Consider the following 19593-nt stretch of genomic DNA (forward strand, 5'->3'; position numbering starts at 1 on the left):
CATTACCTGCCCACTTTCTTGTAATTGCACTTTCAATACTTCGTTATTTGGTTCCCATGATCTTTTCCGAGTTTATGGAGAAGTTAGGGACCAAAGGATTCACATTCTCTTTGACCCGGGCAGCTCACACAACTTTGTTAATTACAAATTTGTGCAGAAGATGGGGCTGTCCACAATACCTAGCGATCACACCTATGAGGTGCAGCTTCCAGCTGGGAAGCAGTTTTGGGATCGCAAGATTGAAGCGCTTCCTATCCGGATTCAAGCTTACACAAGGGCTCTTACGTGCTATGTTATGCACTTGGAGCATGTGGACTTGCTAATCGGAACACAGTGCTAGTCAGAAGTGTGAGAGTAGCCTGAATCCCTCGGAGTTGCTGTGTCAACCCCGTTTGATTCGCATTAACAGAGTGGTTTAAAACCCACAATATTCGGATTGGATGGGCGGAGCATACCCTTTCTTTTGTGGATAAGGACACCCAATTTTGTATTCAGTGTGATAATATTCCCTCTTCTCAGGGACCTATTGTATCTGCGATGCAGCTTAAGAATATATTAAACACTTCTCATTATGATGTCTATCAGTGTGTTTTGATTCCGCTTTCTTCATTTGTTGTCTCTGTAAATAACAAGAATGATTTAAGTGTGTTTGAACACCGTGAATTCAGAATGTTGTTAGATGGTTTCAAGGATGTATTCCCTGCTCAACTGCCGGAAGGTTTACCTCCAGAACGGGCAGTAGATCATCGCATAGACTTAGTCCCAGGGGCTCAACCTATTAGTGTACCACCATATAGGATGAGCCAGCTTGAGGAGGAGCTAGCTACACAGCTACAAGATTACTTGAATATGGGCTATATTCGCCCAAGTAAATCACCTTGGGGTGCACCTGTCCTCTTAAGGAAGAAGAAAGATTCTACATGAAGAATGTGTATAGATTATAAACGATTAAATAAAGTGACAATTAAGAATCGATACCCTCTACCTCGTTCCGATGATCTGATTGACTGTTTGGCCAGAGCGAAGTATTTCACTAAGATTGATTTGCGTACGGGTTATCACCAAATCCGTATCTATGCTAAACACATAGATAGAACCGCATTCCGAACTAGGTATGGTCACTACGCGTTTCTTGTATTACCTTTTGGTTTGACCAATGCTCCTGCCACCTTCCAGCAAATGATGAACGATTTGTTCTGAGATTTTCTGGGCAAATTCGTTGTAGTGTTCTTAGATGACATCTTGGTATATAGCCGAACGCTTGAGGATCACATAGGATACCTCCGGATTGTCTTAGTTATCCTAAGACAGCATAAGCTCTATGCCAAGATGAGTAAATGTGACTTCTTTATGAAGAAGATCATTTACTTAGGACACAAGCTTTCTTCTGAAGGTATTAGCATTGATTTGGATCGTATCCAGAAGGTTTTAGAATTGCCTATCCCTCAGACTGTGAAACAACTTCGTTCTTTCCTAGGATTTATGGTATTTCTACGGAAGTCTGTGCGTGATTATTCACATGTCACGGCACCCCTGACAAACATATTGACAGGTCGTGGACGCAGGTCTACCCAGCCGATCTCTTGGAATGATGCATTGAACAAGGCTTTTGAAACCTTGAAGTTTTCTATCAAGGAAGCACCCGTTCTTGCATTACCCGATCCTACCCGCCCTTATGTTTTAGAGGCCGATGCGAGTGATTTTGCGATTGGGGCAGCTCTATTCCAAGAGGGCAGACCTGTAGCTTTTGAGAGTAAGAAGCTAGACGACACCCAATATCGTTGGCCCACACTAGAAAAGGAACTCTATGCTGTAGTGTATGCCCTTAAGGTTTGGAGACACTACTTGTATGGTTCGAAGTTTCTTGTATTGACTGATCATCAGTCAATTAAGTATGTGTGTGATGGATCTGAATTGAGGAGACGGAAAGCTAGATGGGCAGAATTAATGCAAGATTTTGATTTTGAAATACGTTATCGAAAGGGTTCGTTGAACAGTGTGGCAGATGCCTTAAGTCGAGTCAAATTTGTAAATGCTATGTCATTTACGAAAATATCCTCAGACCTATTTCAATCCTTGAGAGGGCTTTACGCAACTGATAGTCATTTCAGTTCTTATTGGCAGAGAGTCCAGGATGGGAGCTCCATGGTTGACCAGGACTCAGGGATTGTGCCACCTACGGTACAGGCGGCGGGAGGTCAGTGGATGATTAGGAACGGCTTGCTGTTCCGGAATGGAAAGATTTGTGTGCCAGATGTTCTGGAACTTAGATCCAAGATTCTCTGGGAGTGTCATGATGCTCCTAGTGCTGGACATCCGGGTATACATCGGACTCTGTCTCTTGTGAAGCATACCTTTTATTGGCCTAAGATGCGTGCATTTATTGAGAACTATGTAGTAGGTTGCCGGGTTTGTCAGGTTACTAAGGCAGAACGCCTTAGAAGCGCGGGTTTATTACAGCCATTACAGATTCCAGGTAATAAATGGGAAAGTATTTCCATAGATTTTATTACTGGTTTGCCTCGAACGCGCAAGGGTCATGACTCCATTTGGGTCATAGTCGACCGTTTGACAAAAATGGCTAGATTCTTACCTACTAGAACAACTATTTCAGCTGTTCAGCTGGCTCACGAGTTTGTGGACCACTTGTTTAAGCTGTATGGTTTGCCATCTGACATAGTCAGTGACAGGGACTCAAAGTTTACAAGTAACTTTTGGACACTTGTTTTTTAGAAGTTCGAAACTACTCTAGTATGAGTTCCTCAGATCATGCACAATCCGATGGCAGTACAGAGAAGGTTAACCAATTGGTTGAAGATATGCTTCGGGCATATGTATCCAAGAGACAGTCTTCATGGGAAGATTATCTACCTATGATAGAATTTGCTTATAACAGTGCAAAGCATTCGAGTACTGGTTACAGTCCTTTCATGCTTATGTATGGGTTTCAACCTAAGTCACCAGTTATGGTTGGGTTAAAAGGGATTCAAAATGATGCTGCAAAGAAATGCTAATAGACATCGTTCACCTAGAGAGTTCTATGAAGAAACGATGGTATATTTGCGAATTCCCAAGGAATCCAAGAGCCTAAGTACTGGTTTGGTTCCGAAATTATCCCCCAGATACTGTGGTCCGTTCAAGGTCATTAAAAGAATTGGACAAGTTGCATATCGACTAGAATTGCCTCCTGATGTTAAAGTCCATCCAGTCTTTCATGTCAGTAGACTGAAAGAAGTATTGGGTGCGGATGATCAACTTGTTTCTCCTCAAGAGATAATAGAAGTTACAGATTTGACTTTTATTCCACACGAACCTGAGTGTATTCTTGAATTTCGTAAAAGACAGATTCGAAATAGAACTATCACGGAATACAAGTGGAAGGATCGTGTTGAGGAGGATGCAACATGGGAGACATTACAAAACCTCCAAAGAACATTTCCGGGTTTCTTATCGAACTCAGGGGTGAGTTCTTAGAGGAGGGGAAGTATGTCATGTGCACGGATTGGTATCTGACGTGTACTAGGTACACAAGACTAGCTCAGGTAGCCTGGGGAGGCTTAGAGCTAGGCAGGCTTGATTCTCGGGTTGAGTGGCAAGGGTACGAACCAGTTATAGGTCTTCGCTATTTTTGGCACTTGGGGCCCGAGTCTATAAAAGGGGCCCAGGGGGTTCAGTTCTCAGTGAGCCGATGGGAGCAAGTTTCGTTCCCAAGTGCTAGGTTTGATCCTGGATTGAGTCGCGGACGTGCGCCTGCATCATAGCGTAGCCCAAGGCCCAGTAGCAGATCCCAGGCTTCACAGCGCCACTTGGTGGTATGGGACACCAGGCTGGTTTGGATCTGGTTGGGAGTTCGTGCCAGTAGCTCAGCTCGTGGCTCGGAGGGGACATCTCTTGATTCGGGATCATATCCTGTAGATGTCATGGTTGGGTGGTGAGCAGCCTGCTCAATTTCTCACGTTGTGTGGGTTCTTGTGTTTGTTTGCAGATCAGAGGTTTCAGGAGTGCTGGGACGTGTCAGCAGGATATCATTTACACTCTACGGTCCACCTGGGAGCGTGGGACTCTAGGCTCCAGGGCGACTATTGAGAGGCATGCTTGTTTCTGCAAGGCTTGGCCTGCAAGTTTTCTACATCTTCACTCCGCAAGGGATTCGCTGGCTGTATAGTCCCCCCACTTGGCTGTTAGCCCCAGTTCCCGAGATCCCCTAGGCAGTGAGCTGGGCTTTTCTAGAACAAGCCGGTTTTTCTTTCAGCCTTTTCCGGTTTTTTCATACTCAGCACCTTCGGGGCTGTTGTCTCGTATGAAATCTTTCAAGCATTAATAGAAGGTTCCTTTCTTTGGGGGAAAAATAAAAGGTGCACTTAGAATCATATCAAAGATCATGAGAAAGCAACAACCACAGTCGACCTTGGCAATGATTATAGTCGTAGTGGTGCAATAGTATCAAATATCATTTCATCAAGTATCTATGCCAAATCCATAGCGAATCTCTTGAAGAAAATCACAAAAGAAGGTCACAAGGCATAGTGTCGTGGAGGTCATCTGCACTACCTCTGTGGTGTGGATCCTCCTTTGGATCCATCATTCGGTCCTTAGTTGAGTGGAAATTGTGGACATTAGGTCTCCACATTGTCATTTCTTTGTATTTGGCTTGCAATAAGCTATGGCTTTGAGCCAAGATTGTGCTCCATGGAAGAGCTTTGCAGACCCCACAACATTGGTGGATTTTCCATGTGGCATTGTAGTTGATTCATCCACCAACCTTCCTTCCAAAAGTCGTGGTCAAAGGAAAGCCACATTTGGATCCATCTGCCTTAGCTCTTGTGCAAAGCCTCCTGTCTTGATTTCAAGAGTTACCACAAACATGCTACATTGAAATCAACCTACTGCAAATCTGTTTTCAGAGCTGCTTCTTTTGAGTCCTTGTTACCAAGTACCCGGTTGGGACAGACAAATTCAGTTTGCCACACTTTGGCTTTCAATGCCAATAATTCCAAGGGGTATATCGGGTTTTCTCCATTTGGTTGTTGAGGCTTGGCTTTTAGTGGGAAATCCATGCATGCATGGCCAACGCTACAATCCATGCGCACAAGCTGAAATGTGCTTTGGGCTACCCCTTGAGGCACTTCGCTGTTCGGTGGTTTTCCCCACATCAGAGGCACTTGATGGGTGTTTGGTATGTAGTTGGTCTTACTTGATTGGCATACATTGAGATGAGAACTTTTGCACCTTCCATGTCTCTGAGCTCTTCTATAGGTGAGAAGTGAAGAACAAATACTAATATTGGTTCTCACCATGTAGATCTTGCATATTTGGAACACTACAGACCTCCCCTAGATCCTAAATTTTTATAGGTTCAATAACACTACCAACAGATGGAGTAGCTACCTTCACCTACCAAGCACCTTATTTGAGGGGTCTAGCATACCTTGAACATTCATTCAAAAGGGAGGTTGACATCATGCTGCAGAAAAGGTCTCTGATGTGTACATTCCTCCACCTAGGGATGCTCTTCCATTGAGGTACTAGCTTGTACTTTCCAATGGACTCTCCTAGTTTTCCCCATTTTATGTAATAAAAGTGTTCCACTTACACAATGTCTCTGAGCTGAGTGTGTTTCTGATTTATTTCTTCGTTCACTTGAGGGCGAGCTACATCATTGTGCCAATCAAAACGTGGCAAATTCCTTGCTTGGCTTGGGATCAATTGTTTCAATTTAATTGTGTTGTATAAATCACTCGGCTGATCGTGGCCCGGTGATCTAGAAGAATTGTCTGGTCATTCAGTCTCCCTATTGTACCCATTTGGCCCTCGTGGAATGGTAAGAATACTCAGCTCATTTGAGCTCTGCATCATGTGGCTCCAACGTCGCACCCTCATAATGGTCACTAAGCTACTGGGAACCCGGGTCTTGCTCTCTGAGTCTCTCTATGGAAGCGAGGTCCCACCTCAATGCGCGCTTGTGCTCCTGCAGAGCAAGTCTCCATCGCACAGCCTGGGACTGCAACTCCTTGCTACTCTGAAGGATTGCCTCGGCAACCCACGAAGACCAACCCTCTCCTTGGGCTGCTGCCAAATTAAAGCTATTGCTTGCTGCACCTCCTCCTCCTCCTCCTAAAGTAGTGCATCTGGAATACAAGCCCCTTTCTGGGGAAGGCCCTGGTGGTGTGGCTCTAGGTGGAGCACTATTGGGGAGTGATCGGGACATCGTCATGCCTACTAGAATGCCAATAGAGCGCCCCCCGAAGCAAAGCCCAGTCCCCAACATAGAATCTGTCAATGCGCTCAAGCAGGCCATCATGTCTCCTCTGACCGAAGAAGTGGAGGCTGCCGGGGGTCCTGGTGAATTGCTACCACGGATCCCTACCTCTGAGCGCAAAGATGAACTGCTCCCACATGCCCCTCTCTGCTTCCGGCATCTCTGCAAATGAGGCTCCTCCCTACTTGTCCTCCCCAAATTTCGGGTTGTTGAAGTCACCTCTAAGAATCCAGAAACAAACGTCAGGGAGGCTGTCTGACAGTCTCCTCCAAAAAGCTAGGTAGTGTTGCCTGCATGTTGGTGCGCAAACGTTCAAAATCCCAATCCTGGACTCTCTCGCATGTACACCACCCCCACTACCTTGCCTTGGATAAGCTCCCGTTGGTCGAAAACTTCTAGGGCCGCTGTCTGAGATACCAAAATGTAGACCCTCCCACTCCGGCCTACCGTGGGGGACCATAACTCCGCTCTCCAGGAGAAGATGGTGGCGATGACTAATGCTTGCCGCGCTGAAAAACATGTGCTCCTGAACTAGAAGAAAGTCCACTAACCGACCTACAACCACTCTTTGAAGATCCTGCCCAAGAATTAGGTACTGTGGCTGACTTTTGCAGGTCATGTCCATGCATGTTCTAACTCACGATGCTCCAACTCATGGGGAGGCGGCGTAAGCGAACAGGGCTCCCTTATGTGAAGGAGCCTCCAAAACAATCTCGGATCTCTGTGACTTCGACGGAGGCTTTGAGCGTGAGTAATCCGTGTCCGTTCAAACCGGATCAAGGGTATGACTGGAGTCACTCCCACTTCGAAGCTCACTGCATCATGAAGGAGACCTCTAGTCCTAGCTTGGCCGCACACCGGATCCCCCTTTGCGGGCCTGCAAAATCATAACTATCATCTCAAGCGCGAGGGGGTACTCGCCAAGGATCTCCAAGTAATTCCACGGTCCCAGCCTCCAGAACTCTCTGCGCAAGCGTTGCCCAGGGCGGGGCTTCGGACTAGGAGACTGAGAAAATAAGCCACCTGACACCAGAGTCTGCCAAGCCGAGTCCCACGACGAAGCGAGAGAGGGCTCGAGCTCTAGCGAGGAGGCCTCATCTACAAAGGGAGCGGGCGACTCGCTCTCGCACTTACTTGAAGGCTTTGGGGCAGGGGAGCATTTAGCGAGGGAAGAAAGAAGAGGAGGTGGGCTCTGTTGCAACAGGAGGAGCGGGGCCAAAAGAAAGGGAGAGGGGGTGGCAAGGGGGCGGGTGGTGAGAGTCAATGCAATAGGGGGGGTCGGGCGGGTCGGGGAAGGAGGAGAGGGGCCGCGGGAGGCCGGGGGGGGTTCCGGAGGAGGGGATGGAAGGTCACGTGGAGGCGAAGGGGAAGAGGGGGGGCAGGGGCCACTTTCGGGGCGGCGGGGGAAGCACCAGGGACCTGCTAGGGTGCCTGTGACACTGCGTTGGGGAATCTTGCCGTAGGGGGACGGCATTGAAGGTAGTCTTTCTGGAGTCTGACGGAAGCCTCCAAAGTCTCCCTTTGTCTGGTTTCCCTATGGAGGCGGCTCCATGTCATCCTCCGCCATCCTCTGTGCAAGGCGTCTCCTCCTGCGGTTTTACCTAGCCCTATTGCCATACCTCTTACATTTCACCATGGTCCAAGCCCCTCTCAAGGGCTCCACCCACAAGGTCTAGGACTCCATCTGCTGACCTGACTCGTGCGGGGCTCTCTCCGGGTGAGCATCCCGTTGCTCTTGCCAAGGATGAGTCAAAACCCTGGCCTGACCATGCCGACACTAGCAGGCTAGATGACCCATCTGCCTGCAACAACGTAGGCATTGTCTTGGTAATCCGGAGACCTCGATCCTCTGCCTACACTCTCCGTCGTCAAGTGTCTTGAGGAAGATCTCCTTTGGGAGGGTCTTTGGGTGCGCTACAACCAACCTGAGCTGGGGGACCCCATCATCTACTACCACTGAGGCGGCCATTAGGGGTGGAGTCTCTAGAACTATATCAAAAGTTCGTCCGATGGAGTAGAGAATGGTCCGGCACTCCTTCGGGAGCACTGGGAAATAGGGCACCTGATGCGTCGACTCATGTCCTCCATAGTGAACCCATGTACCAAGGGATAAAGTAGACCAAGTGCAGGCTTAAAGGAAGAAGGCTCTACTCTAAGAAGACTTGGGAGGTGTCGGGGCAGATCAACTGGAGGAACGAAAAACCTATAGTAGATGGTGGCCTCATGGATGTGGTCACCCTCTAGTGTGCGACTCGCATGGATCCACTCTCGTACCTGCCTTCTCATGGGTGTGAGCCCCAGTATCCAACCACTTCTAACTGAACCTTGACAGTTGAGGGGATCAAGGATGCTGCCATTTGAGCTCCTCTTGCGACCAGTGGTCACTTCCAAAATTCGAAATCCAGAAGAAAGAAACTTGCTCTTTGCTGCCTAAATGAAAGAAGGAGAAAGCAAAGGGAGGGCCGAAGCCCTCCAAGAGCACCACCGGAGCATGCCCACAACCTCTACCCCTCGAACCCTGGCACTGAAAGGGTTCCTCAAGGCTCTTGCTGAAAGTTTCCACTAAAATCGTCACACCATAGGGCCAATAAAAACTTGCAAGCCACCTCAAATCTGAGAGGGGCCGGAGCGATTGCAAAAGTCCAGCCCGCTATCCACCACTTGAGGTATCGAGGGTCCTCAGCGTTGTTCTCCTTGGGATGGAGGGCTAAGGAGAAGCGTGCCCTCCTGCAACAAAGGAAGCTTAAGGGAAGGCCCTTGAGGTGCTCTGGAGAGGTGGCCTCCAGCCCACTAGAGGTGCAACAGCGGCCCGCTGCTGGGTGCTGCAAGCGGTTCCCAAGGGGATGTGGCCGCGAATACGCGGAGGAGGGCAAGATGGGCAGCGCAGCCCACAGCCTGCGCGGCCAGCAGAGGTTGTGCAGCGGGCTGGCAAGAGGACAAATGGGGCGGCAGAGGGGTAGAGGTCGGAGGGGAGGAAGGGCACGGAAGGAGGAGACAAGAGAGGAGGTGAGCCATTCCACACGTCAATCGTCTCTTGGCTCAATACCCTGCAATAGTTGGTACAATGGTGAGTGTAAGGACCTATGCTGTCAACTCAGATTCGAGATTAGGCATCACCTTCCCAAGTGTGGGAGAGATGATATGAGAGGACTGTCCTCCTCTGGTCCACTGGAAGAAGCAAACTTTCGTTTGTTAGAACGAGGAGGAGTTAATAAACATTATGATTAGTAACAACTCCAATGAATTCTAGTAGAAGTTTCTCAAGAGGCCAACACCCTCTCTCTAACAGACACCACACTATGGCTCTCTTATGCATACACGCTATATGACTTTCCTCACCAGACACCACTTGACCTCCCACACTAACCCTGTTCGGTTTCTTGCATACTTTCACAGCGAGCGGTATCAAACGTGCAGCTTTGAAGCTTCATAACGTCCGAGCTAAGGATCGTCAAGGACTATGTATTGAATTCATTGCATATTGAAATAACACTATGGCCCGATCTTAGCAAAAAAATTTAAAAAACCAATTTGCACCGGTTTTCCTAAAACCTGGACCCTAAACACCATCACTCCGGTTCACAAGGCAGGAGATCCCATAAGCCCAAAAAACTACAGGACCATTATGATTGGGCAATTTATGTCTAAGATCCATGCACCTATGTTTGACATAGAGGTTAGCTGGTTTTAGAGCTTCAAGGACTCATGGCCGAGGGACGGGCAGGCTTCTGACTCTAGATCACATACTCATACTTAGAGGTGTCATTGAGGAGGGCAGAGTACGGAGCAAAGCAGCCATAAACCCTCCGTGCTCTGGCCTCCTCAATGACACCTCTGAGTATGAGTATGTGCATTGTGATCTAGATTCAGAAACCTGCCTGTCCCTGTGCCCAGAGCTCACCTTATCAAAAGTTTGTAGGAACTAGGGTATGGTCAAGAGGTCATTCGGGCAGTAATGGCACTCTATGAGAGGATATCAGGCACGGTTCGAATAGGTACAGGGTGGACAAAGGAGATCATGAGCACTATTGGGATCAAGGCTGGCCCCTTCAAAAAAAAAAAAAAGAGGGGGACAGGGGCAGGGGAACTCTATAGAATAGAAACTTAATTGCAGAAATAGAAAATGGAGACATGGCTGTAAAAGCCACTTTTCTAAATAGAAACTTAATTGCAGAAATAGAAAATGGAGACTTGCTCCTCCAATCTGAAACTGGAAGAAATTGTTATCAAATGTGAGAGCTATCAGTAAGAATGTTACTTGGCTATACATACAAGAATAATCGGCAGTAAAGACTGAGTCAGAGGGTGGACAATTTAACATACGAACTCCCAAGATGGATATTGTTGTCCAGGGGTTGCTTAGGAATTGTTGAGTCACCAACTGGTAAATTACCACCCAATTTGTTTCTGTCCAGCCGTAACTCATAGAGCATATGAAGATCACCAAGTTCAGCAGGAATGTCACCTTCCAAAAAATTGCTGTGAAGGTATCTACAAAAATGATTCACAATGATTGTCAGAAACACTGATAGTCTTACATTCTTGACTATCACGATTTGGAAATCAACATAGCTATACAAGCTAGATCAGTGAAATGATATCAAAACATGCAACTTTAAATCCTTTTCTTACAATTTAGTAAGGTTTGATGCATTGCCAATCTCTGGAGGAATTTTTCCCAAAAGCTTATTCTCACCCAGATCCAAGACTCTCAAGTCCTTTAGCTCACCAAGATTGCTGGGAATAGAGCCACGTAGATTGTTCCCACCTAGAAGCCTATACACATAAAGATATTACCTGGTACTCTCTCTCTCTCTCTCTCTCTCTCACACACACACACACACACACACACACATTTTTTTTTTGGTAATATCCAGTGCAGTATATTTATATGCTCATAAATTTACATGATGGGAGGTCTCCAAAATGGAGAGTATCCCAAAGATCAGAAACATAAAAAGAAAAGCTCTATGCAAGAAGCATCCATATCACCCTCATGGCAGGCATCATATAAGCATTGCCGCAATGAGGCTCGGAAAGATTCATACGACTTGTGAATCTGCCGACCCAAGTATGCCAAATTATGCTCACTCCAGATTGTCCAAAGAGCCCAATATCGCACCCAAGAGAGAAATAGTGAGTATTGAGACAAAGACTTCATAAATCTGCCAAAGAGCCAGAAATGTTTCCCAAATCTGTGACTCGGGAAACGGATAAAAAGATAATCTGAAATTCTCATGAGGAGAATCCTAGTACACGGGCAGTGCCAAAGCAAATGAATAACAGTCTCTGAAGGAGCCTGACATCTTAAACATGTGGATGGTGCAATGCGACGTTTAGCAAGTGTGACCCCCACTGACAATGTACCTGTCATACATCTCCAAAGAAAAAGTCTTTCACACACACACACACACACACTTTTTTTTGGGGTAAAATCTTTGATTGCTTTAAATTACAATATAGCTAGCCAGGAAAAAACTGGTAAGCGGAAATAGCACATCAAGCAAAGATGTCCATGTAGGACAAATATACATCCTAATCTATGCAGTGAGTTTTCAAACAATCGAAGAGCGATTGTTGCAAAGAACGACGAAAAAATACAAAATTATAAAATACTGGATCACCAAAGACTCTGTGATTTCTAGATTTCCAGAGAGTCCAGAGTGCCCAGTAGCAAACCCACGTAAAGAACAAAGCAAAATCTGGCCGTTTGGGATAGATCCCAAACAACCAAAATTGCTTTCCAGAAACAGCCTGAGAGAATCTTAATCTCAATCTGTCGTGAAGAATACCCAAGAAATTCTGTCTCCGAGCAATTCCAAAAGATATGAGATACAGATTCCCCGGGAGCTAAACACCGACGACAGAGAGCAGAAGCAATACATCTACAAGATAAAAGTTGTCCTGACGGTACAACCCCCAGCAAAACATGCCATAAAAAAACCTGTTGGCATAAAGGAAGCTTAGAGTGCCAAATCTGCTTTAATCTCTTTCTCCACCATTTGAGTGGACGATGCAATGCCCAAATCTGATTAGCTCTGTCTGACACCCAAGGTGGTGATAACAAAACTTTATATAGAGAAGAGACTGTGATATGAGACATCTTCAAAGGACGAACAAAGTAATATAAAGGAAGAGTCCAATCCTGAAGCCTGTCTTGAAACTGTAATGGCGGTACTGGCCGAAATGGCTAAATCATTCGAGAAATGACCTGCTATACTAGACGATAGTACATGCCCAAACCATATTTTACAGCAGCCAAAGGGAAAGATAAAATGAAGCCATCATCATTGATAACTGCAACAACTGCAATCCCTTTTGAATTAAGAAAATAAGAGTGTCGAGGCTCTTGCAAAGCCAAGGGAGTAGAGAAAGCTCGTGACCAATGGATGCTCTCCGCTCGCAAAGAGTTACCCTTTAAAGAGTCTCTTCCATTCCATGCCAAGTGTGAAAGAATATGCTTCCAATCAAAAAACATATGAGAGACCATAGAGCAACCTTTGATTGTGTCTTCAATACAGCCTTGAAGAAAATCCCACTGTGTGGGTTGCCAAAAACCAAATGCAGTAGTAGTGATGTGAACCAATAAGGAACACATCATAGCCGCCCAAGGCTGATCATCTTGAAGAAATTGAAGCATCATCTTGCCTTTATGAGCTAAAATGTGCACATGTATATTAAGAATATTCAACCCTCCATGCAATTTGGGCAAGCACAATCTCTGTACTGGAAGAATCTGCAAGCTTTTCTTGCTGTGCTTTGACCACCAAAAAATTTTCATAATGGTGAACATGAAGGAAGACAAATCCTTCTTAGTAAAAAAAATCAATGGCAGATAGAACTGAATATAAGCCACCAAAATAAACTACACTATCCGAAGCCAAACATGCAACGGCCAGGTTGCCAATTTCCAATATTCTAGCTTTTTCCGAAGCTTGACCATCACCCAATCAGTTTGTTGACGACGAGGGAGACCCCACCCCAAAGGATAACCAAGATGACAAACAATCTGAGTGGGTGGAATGAATTCCGCAAGCCAAAAAAGACTATGTCAGTCTTTAGAATGCAATGGGAGCAGCTTAGACTTTTGAAAATTTACATGAAGACCAGCTGCCAAACCATAAACAGAGAGAGCTTGCATCAAAGCAGAAAGATCATTCTGCGTATTCTTCGGGATAAAGAAAGAATCATCAGCATAGGCTTGAGCAACCATGCTGCGATTTGCATCTAAGTCCAAACCATGAAGGGAGCCTGTAGCTACGAGATGATCAATATATTGCAGCACAACATCGGTAGCAATGGCATATAATAAAGCAGTAAGGGGACATCCCTGACGAACCGAACAACGAAGAGTCCACTCATCAGAGAGATCTCCAGAAAGAATGCAAGCAGCATTGATGTCCCTGTAAAGCCAGTAAATAACCTGCTGCATTTTTTTTCCAAACCCCAAAGCTCGCATTGTTTGCGAGATGAATTCCCATTGAACTGTATCAAAGGCTTTTGCAATATCCTGTAAGAGCAGAACATCCTCTTGTGTGTATTTGGCATATTCAATCCCAATATAAGCATTGGCAATATTATCTGTGATATGCCTACGGGGAACGAAGCCATATTGCAAAGGATGCACGCACACACACGTACCACACGCAAACACACACACACATGTACACACACAGACGATAAGCATAAAGTGCAATTTTGTGGTCACAAAGGCTCTTTGGTTTGTTCAAAGATATCAAAATTTTTATTTATTGATACAGTTTGGTTATTCCTTTCTCTCTTTCTTGCACACATAGATAATAACAAGTTGAACACAATCGCAAGTCGTTTCTCCATAGCTTGCAACATCATGGTACATGGCAACAATACGATCTAAAGAGCAGCAGAAAAAACAGCTCACCCAAGTAGAAAACACAGCTCACCCAAAAATAAATAAAAATGTATAAGCGCATCTAGCCATGGTAGTTTGTCATTTGACAAACCATTCTAGGACTGCAACTTTACTGTATCACAATGTCGAATTCTTAAATCCAACTCTACTGCTGGCCACAGAAGGCATGTAACACTAGCTTGCACATTACACCACCAGAAAATGTTAGAAAAGGAACAGCACAAGTTATACCCTCATGCCTTTGTGTCTTTTCTTCCTAAACAATATTTTTTTACTCTTTGACCTAGGAAAGTTAGAAAATCCTGAAATCCAAACACCAATTGAAGTTGAAAGAAAGCTTTCTGTTTGCAAGATCCGAGAGGGAAAACACCACTACTTGACAAGGTGAAGTGGGCAAGACCAGGATGCTTAGTCCATTCATTACCTTATCCTTCTTAGGCAGCGATTGTCTGGGGGCCTCATCAGAACCATCCCACAATGATACTGGGAGGAGTGGGAGCAACAGCTGGCATTCGGAGATTTGTGACCAAGAGCAACAGCCCCTTCTTTGGCATCGAAAGATTTGCGACCAAGATGGACACATGCTGGGGGAGTTCACACACATTGGCTGGGCACAATGGGATAGTATCACAACTAGTTCTTTTGGGGCATGGAGTCAACTCCCAAAGAAGTGAGACAAAGGCACGTGTGAGAGACCTCTCTCACTTGAGAGGGGCGGGTATAAGGATGTGTGTGTGTGTGTGTGTGTGTGTGTGTGTGTGTGATGTGTGTGTGTGTGTGTGTGATGTATGGCAAACTATCAGCTTCTTTGTCACAGTATTCTCTCTTCTTCCACTGGATCAGATACTGGGCCTTATGGACCCTCTGGCTGCAGCGCAATCAAGCATTTCTGAATTCTCCCCTTCAGCATCCTTATGAGTTCTTCAGAGCCTCATTAAGGCAGTCTTTATATGATGCCTTACATGAGGAAGATTTGGATGTTTCTTGTATTCAACTTTTCTTGTACTGCTTCTGATGGATAGGGCTTTAGCTCTCTTTTGAGCACTGCCTGGATGTAAATGAATGTTTCATAATATAAGTATCTTGGTTTTACAAAAAAAAAAGTGTGTGTATATGTGTGTGTGTGTGTGTGTGTGTGTGTAAAGGTTTGTGTGAGTTTGGTGTTAGTGTGTGTGTGTGTGTGTGTGTGTGTGTGTGTGAGTGTGTGTGGTGGTGGTGAGTTCTAGTCTCAGGGTGTGAGAGAGAGATCTCGTGCTCCCACGCTGCAACTGCTTGTTTCTCCCTCAATTTGACACCCTCAAGGTTCCATTTGATGCCCGTTTTGTGTCCGTACGCTCTGTCAAAAAACTCGAAGAAATTTGTTTGTTTTTTTTTAAATCGTACTGTCAAAAATCCGTACGATTTTGTCCGTATAGCCAAGAAAATCCATACAGTCGGAAAAATCCGTACAGTTTTATTGTCACACACACACACCAAAAAAAAAAAAAAAAGGTAATGTCAAAAATCCGTACAATTTTGTCCGTATAGTTTTGTACCTGCTGTGCTTTCCTCCTTGTAAAGCGTTGCTGCTTCCAAGCCTTTTCCTTAACTCGAATGGTGGATTATTCTTTCACAAAGACAAGTCGATTTCCAACAAGAAACAAAAATAGGTGATGGATTCAGATGATTCCCTTTATGACTCTGCTGAGGCTCAGCTTGTTTATGAGGTTATGCATGAAGGGTCTGAAGACACCCGCAAAGGTTGGAAAGATCCACTTCCCACCACTGGCATTATGGTGGAAGTGGATGATATATTTGATCCAGTTAAGGAGTATGCAAAGCATGCCATTATAATTTTCTTCCCAGGACGGATGCCTGCTGCAGCTGATGTTGGGAATTGGTTGACTCGAACCCTGGGTGGTTCTTATGTCAAAAAAGTTCATTATGCAGCGAGGGGCTTTTTTGAGATCATGGCTGATAAGGAGCACCGTCAGATTTTGTTGGAACACTCTCCTCTCTTCTATGGTCAGCAGATGGTCCATGTCCTACCCTGGTCTCCCACTCGGGATTATCAAGCATTGATTCGACATCGTTGCCCTGTTTGGATAGAAGTTGTGGATTTTCCTCAATGCTTGTCTTCTCTTCTACCTAAAATTGCAGCTTCCCTTGGTGCTTTGAGATATGTTACTGTAGGTATTTATTGAGTAAAGTCTCTATCCAAAGATACATTATGGAGCGTTTGAGATTTTAGTAGTTCCATTACATTGGTTAGTTGGTGCATGACTTCTCCAAAGTGGGAAACTTGCGAGTATAGACTTTCAAAAATCTAGCCAACAATCGTATCCTACATTGTCCATGTTAATGCTCCCCAAAGAGATACCAAATGAGGTTTCATTCTTAAATTTATTCTCTCAAAATATTCACTAATGCAAATTGTGAACACTTCTATTAGTTCATTTTGTGAAAGCTTCATATTTGGTTACTATTTGGGCACATGGCTTCACAATGCCCTTCCTGAGCTCCACGGATGCCAGTGCAAGCTGAAATGGTTCAGCCTTTGAATAAGAATGCAAATGCCTCTTCTGTGATAAAAAACAAAGGGGTCAAACAGTTTTTCTCTGTTCAAGACAAAGGCAGAGCCCCGACTGTCTCAAATGGTAATGCTTCTTTTCCTGTGCCTTTGTCCTCTCCACCTCAGGGGAAGAAGGAAAAAAATTTGATTGATGGATGGCAAACTCCTCGCAAAGTGATCTCCCCCAAGCGACCTTTGCCTTCTCGGACTTGGAGTGGTGCATCCTCTCATGGGAAAACACCTACTGAAAACTCTGGTGACCTAGGCTGCTGTGACTGCAAATCGGACCTTGTTTCCTGAAGAAGAAGTTGCTGCACTTTTGTCCTCTCCTCAAGCTGATGCTTCATCCCAGGGCAGAGGCCCGAACATTAAGGTGGAAATGCAGACGTAGACAGCCCGTTAGTTGCTGTACATACCTGTCCCATAACTGTAAATATGCTTGATCATCTGAAGTGTGTTACTCTCAATGTACAAGGAATGTGTGATGGTTGCAAATGCGAACTGGTCTCTGGATGTATATCAGGCAATTGCAGCCTGATATAGTTGCTTTGCAAGAGCATAATCAGCATATGTATGCTGGTCAGATAGGCCATTTTACTGGTTATGATATCTTCTATGCTGGAGAGCAGTCCTTTTCTGGTGTGGCTTTTTTGGTAAAGCACGACCTTCAACCTGTTGTGGCTCTCAATGATTGCCATGGTAGATGGATTATTGTTCAACGCCTTGTTCAAGGGGAAATTTTTGAATTTGCATCGGTTTATGCCTCCCAATCTTCTCATGATAGAGCTTTGATCTGGGGTGCCATGCATACTTATCCATGGCGACAACATGCCTGCATTTGTGGTGACTTTAATAATGCCCCTTAATCGGGGGGCAACACCTCAGGCCACACTCATATGTTGGCTTCTGAAACACAGGCATGGTCTGATTTTTTGCTTCAGTTGCACTTGGTTATCTCTGGAAGGAATTCCAGTCCATGCTTCCGAGCTATACCTTTCAGCATAATGCTCAATCTTCTTATCGGGCACGCTTCGACAAATGGTATCAGATTGATCGACAGCATTGAGATGCCTTTACTTGTCAAATTTGGGTTGATCATGCTTTCACACATTCGGATCATGCTCCTCTTTGGTTGAGGCTTTCCTTATATGAATTTCCCACTAACAGATTGCCTCGCCGAAGGCTTTTGCTGATTAATAATAGTTATTTAGAGCATGCTAACTTTAAGGCCTTGGTCTCTGATGCTATTCAGCCTCTCTCTCTTCAGATACACATTGGTTTGGATTATGCCTGGCAGGCTTTTGTTGCTCGGATGCAAGCAGTTATTCGAGATTATGGCAAATCCTATATGCAAGCCACAAGGGAGACTGTAGCACATGCCAAATTTACTTGTCAGAGTTTGACTGAGCTTGCTCATCTTCGCCCTTTGTCTTCAGAGATAAGCATGCTCTTATGTCAGGCTCAATTCTCTCTTCAATCCAATGATCGCAAAAAGCTTGCTAAATAAGCTCGATCCAGACAACGGGCATTTTTGGATAAAGGTTGCTCTTCCAAGCAATTTTTTAAGAGTTTACACTACAAAAGACAGGCTGCCAATATCTGTCGGATCCGGATGCCTGATGGCTCTTGGTCAACATCTCGTTCAGAGCTTGATGATTTATGTGTGCAGCACTTCTCCACTCATTTTGGGCATGTGGATACTCTTTCTCCTCGGGTCGTGTCTGCACGTCGGCTTCTTTTGCAGCATATTCATCCAATTTTGTCTGATGCTCAGGCTTTGGAACTTGAACATCCCTTCACTAAAAGGGATTTGTCTGATGCACTGAGATCCTGTGGCAGATGGAAATCTCCAGGATGGGATGGTCTCACTGTTGAATTTTTTCTTGCATTCTCGGATTGGAATTGGATGCTAATCGCAGCATGGTTGCTCAAGCTTATGCTGATGATTCTTTCTTTACCCCAAAGAATACGCCCCATGATCTTGGTGCCTTGGTGCACGCCCTCTTTGTTTATGGTTTGGCAGCTGGTCTTCATGTTAATTTTCAGAAGTCTAAGCTGCTCCCTTTGCATTCCAAAGACTGGCATAGTATATTATGGCTCCAGGATATCATTCCACCCACTCAGTTTGTTCGTCATCTTGGTTACCCTTTGGGGTGGGAACTCACTCGCCGACAACAAATTGATTGGGTTTTGGCTAACCTTCGGAAAAAGCTTGAGTATTGGAAACTGGCAAACTGGCCTTTGCACGCCATTGATCATGTTCACTAAGGCAGATCTTACATCTTTCATGTCTGTCTTTATGGAAATCTTCTGATGATCCAAACATGGCAGAAAAAGTCTCAGGCTGCTTTCGATGCATCACATTTGTTCTCCCAAGATGCATGGTGGATTTGAACATCATGGATATTCATGTGCATATTCTTGCCCACAGGGGAAAAATGTTGCTGCAATTTCTGCAAGGTGATCAACCTTGGGCTCTTATGAATAGGGTTCTAGTCACTCATATCAGTATTTCTGTGTTTGGTCATTGACAACTCGATCACTGGGATTTCTTTTTTGACTGCACTGATGGCACTTTGCCTGGCTTCCCTTTTGTCTCCCGCTTGCTTCTTGACTGGAGGCATGTTCTTTCTCATCTGGAATGGAATGGATGGTAATCTTTGCTTGGGAATTCTTTGAGAGCTGAAAGCATTCATTGGTTGAAAGTCTTTCAGCCTCCCTTGGCTTTATAGGAACCTCGACGTTCCTACTTTGTCTCGTTTAAAGGCATCACCTCGGTTGTTGATGTTATAGATGATGCTGGTACTGTGCTCCCCACTACATATGGATGGGGCTCTCATTATCGTCCTTTGTGGCGACAAATTACTTCTATGCTTTCGCCTTTTGTTCCGA

The 19593-nt window shown here is 45.2% G+C and overlaps 1 protein-coding gene across 3 annotated transcripts in view; it reads right to left on the bottom strand.

Moving 5' to 3' along the window:
• The window catches only part of LOC147880796 (putative LRR receptor-like serine/threonine-protein kinase At1g63430), a 93290-nt gene that overhangs the window by 29105 nt on the left and 44592 nt on the right, over nucleotides 1-19593 (bottom strand). The window contains exons 4-5 of one of the 3 annotated variants that reach the window (XM_087371079.1): nucleotides 10892-11027; nucleotides 10583-10750 (exon numbers count right to left, since the gene is read on the bottom strand). In XM_087371079.1, the coding sequence (XP_087227205.1) occupies nucleotides 10583-10750; nucleotides 10892-11027 (304 nt within the window). Of the gene's footprint in view, nucleotides 1-10582; nucleotides 10751-10891; nucleotides 11036-19593 lie in introns of all 3 variants that reach the window. The other 2 variants (XM_087371077.1, XM_087371078.1) reach the window with 2 other exon arrangements.

The sequence above is a fragment of the Dipteris shenzhenensis genome, chromosome 32, assembly GCF_047967505.1.
Source record: "Dipteris shenzhenensis isolate YYH24624 ecotype China chromosome 32, Dip_SZ_1.0, whole genome shotgun sequence".
Classification (NCBI taxonomy): Eukaryota; Viridiplantae; Streptophyta; class Polypodiopsida; order Gleicheniales; family Dipteridaceae; genus Dipteris; species Dipteris shenzhenensis.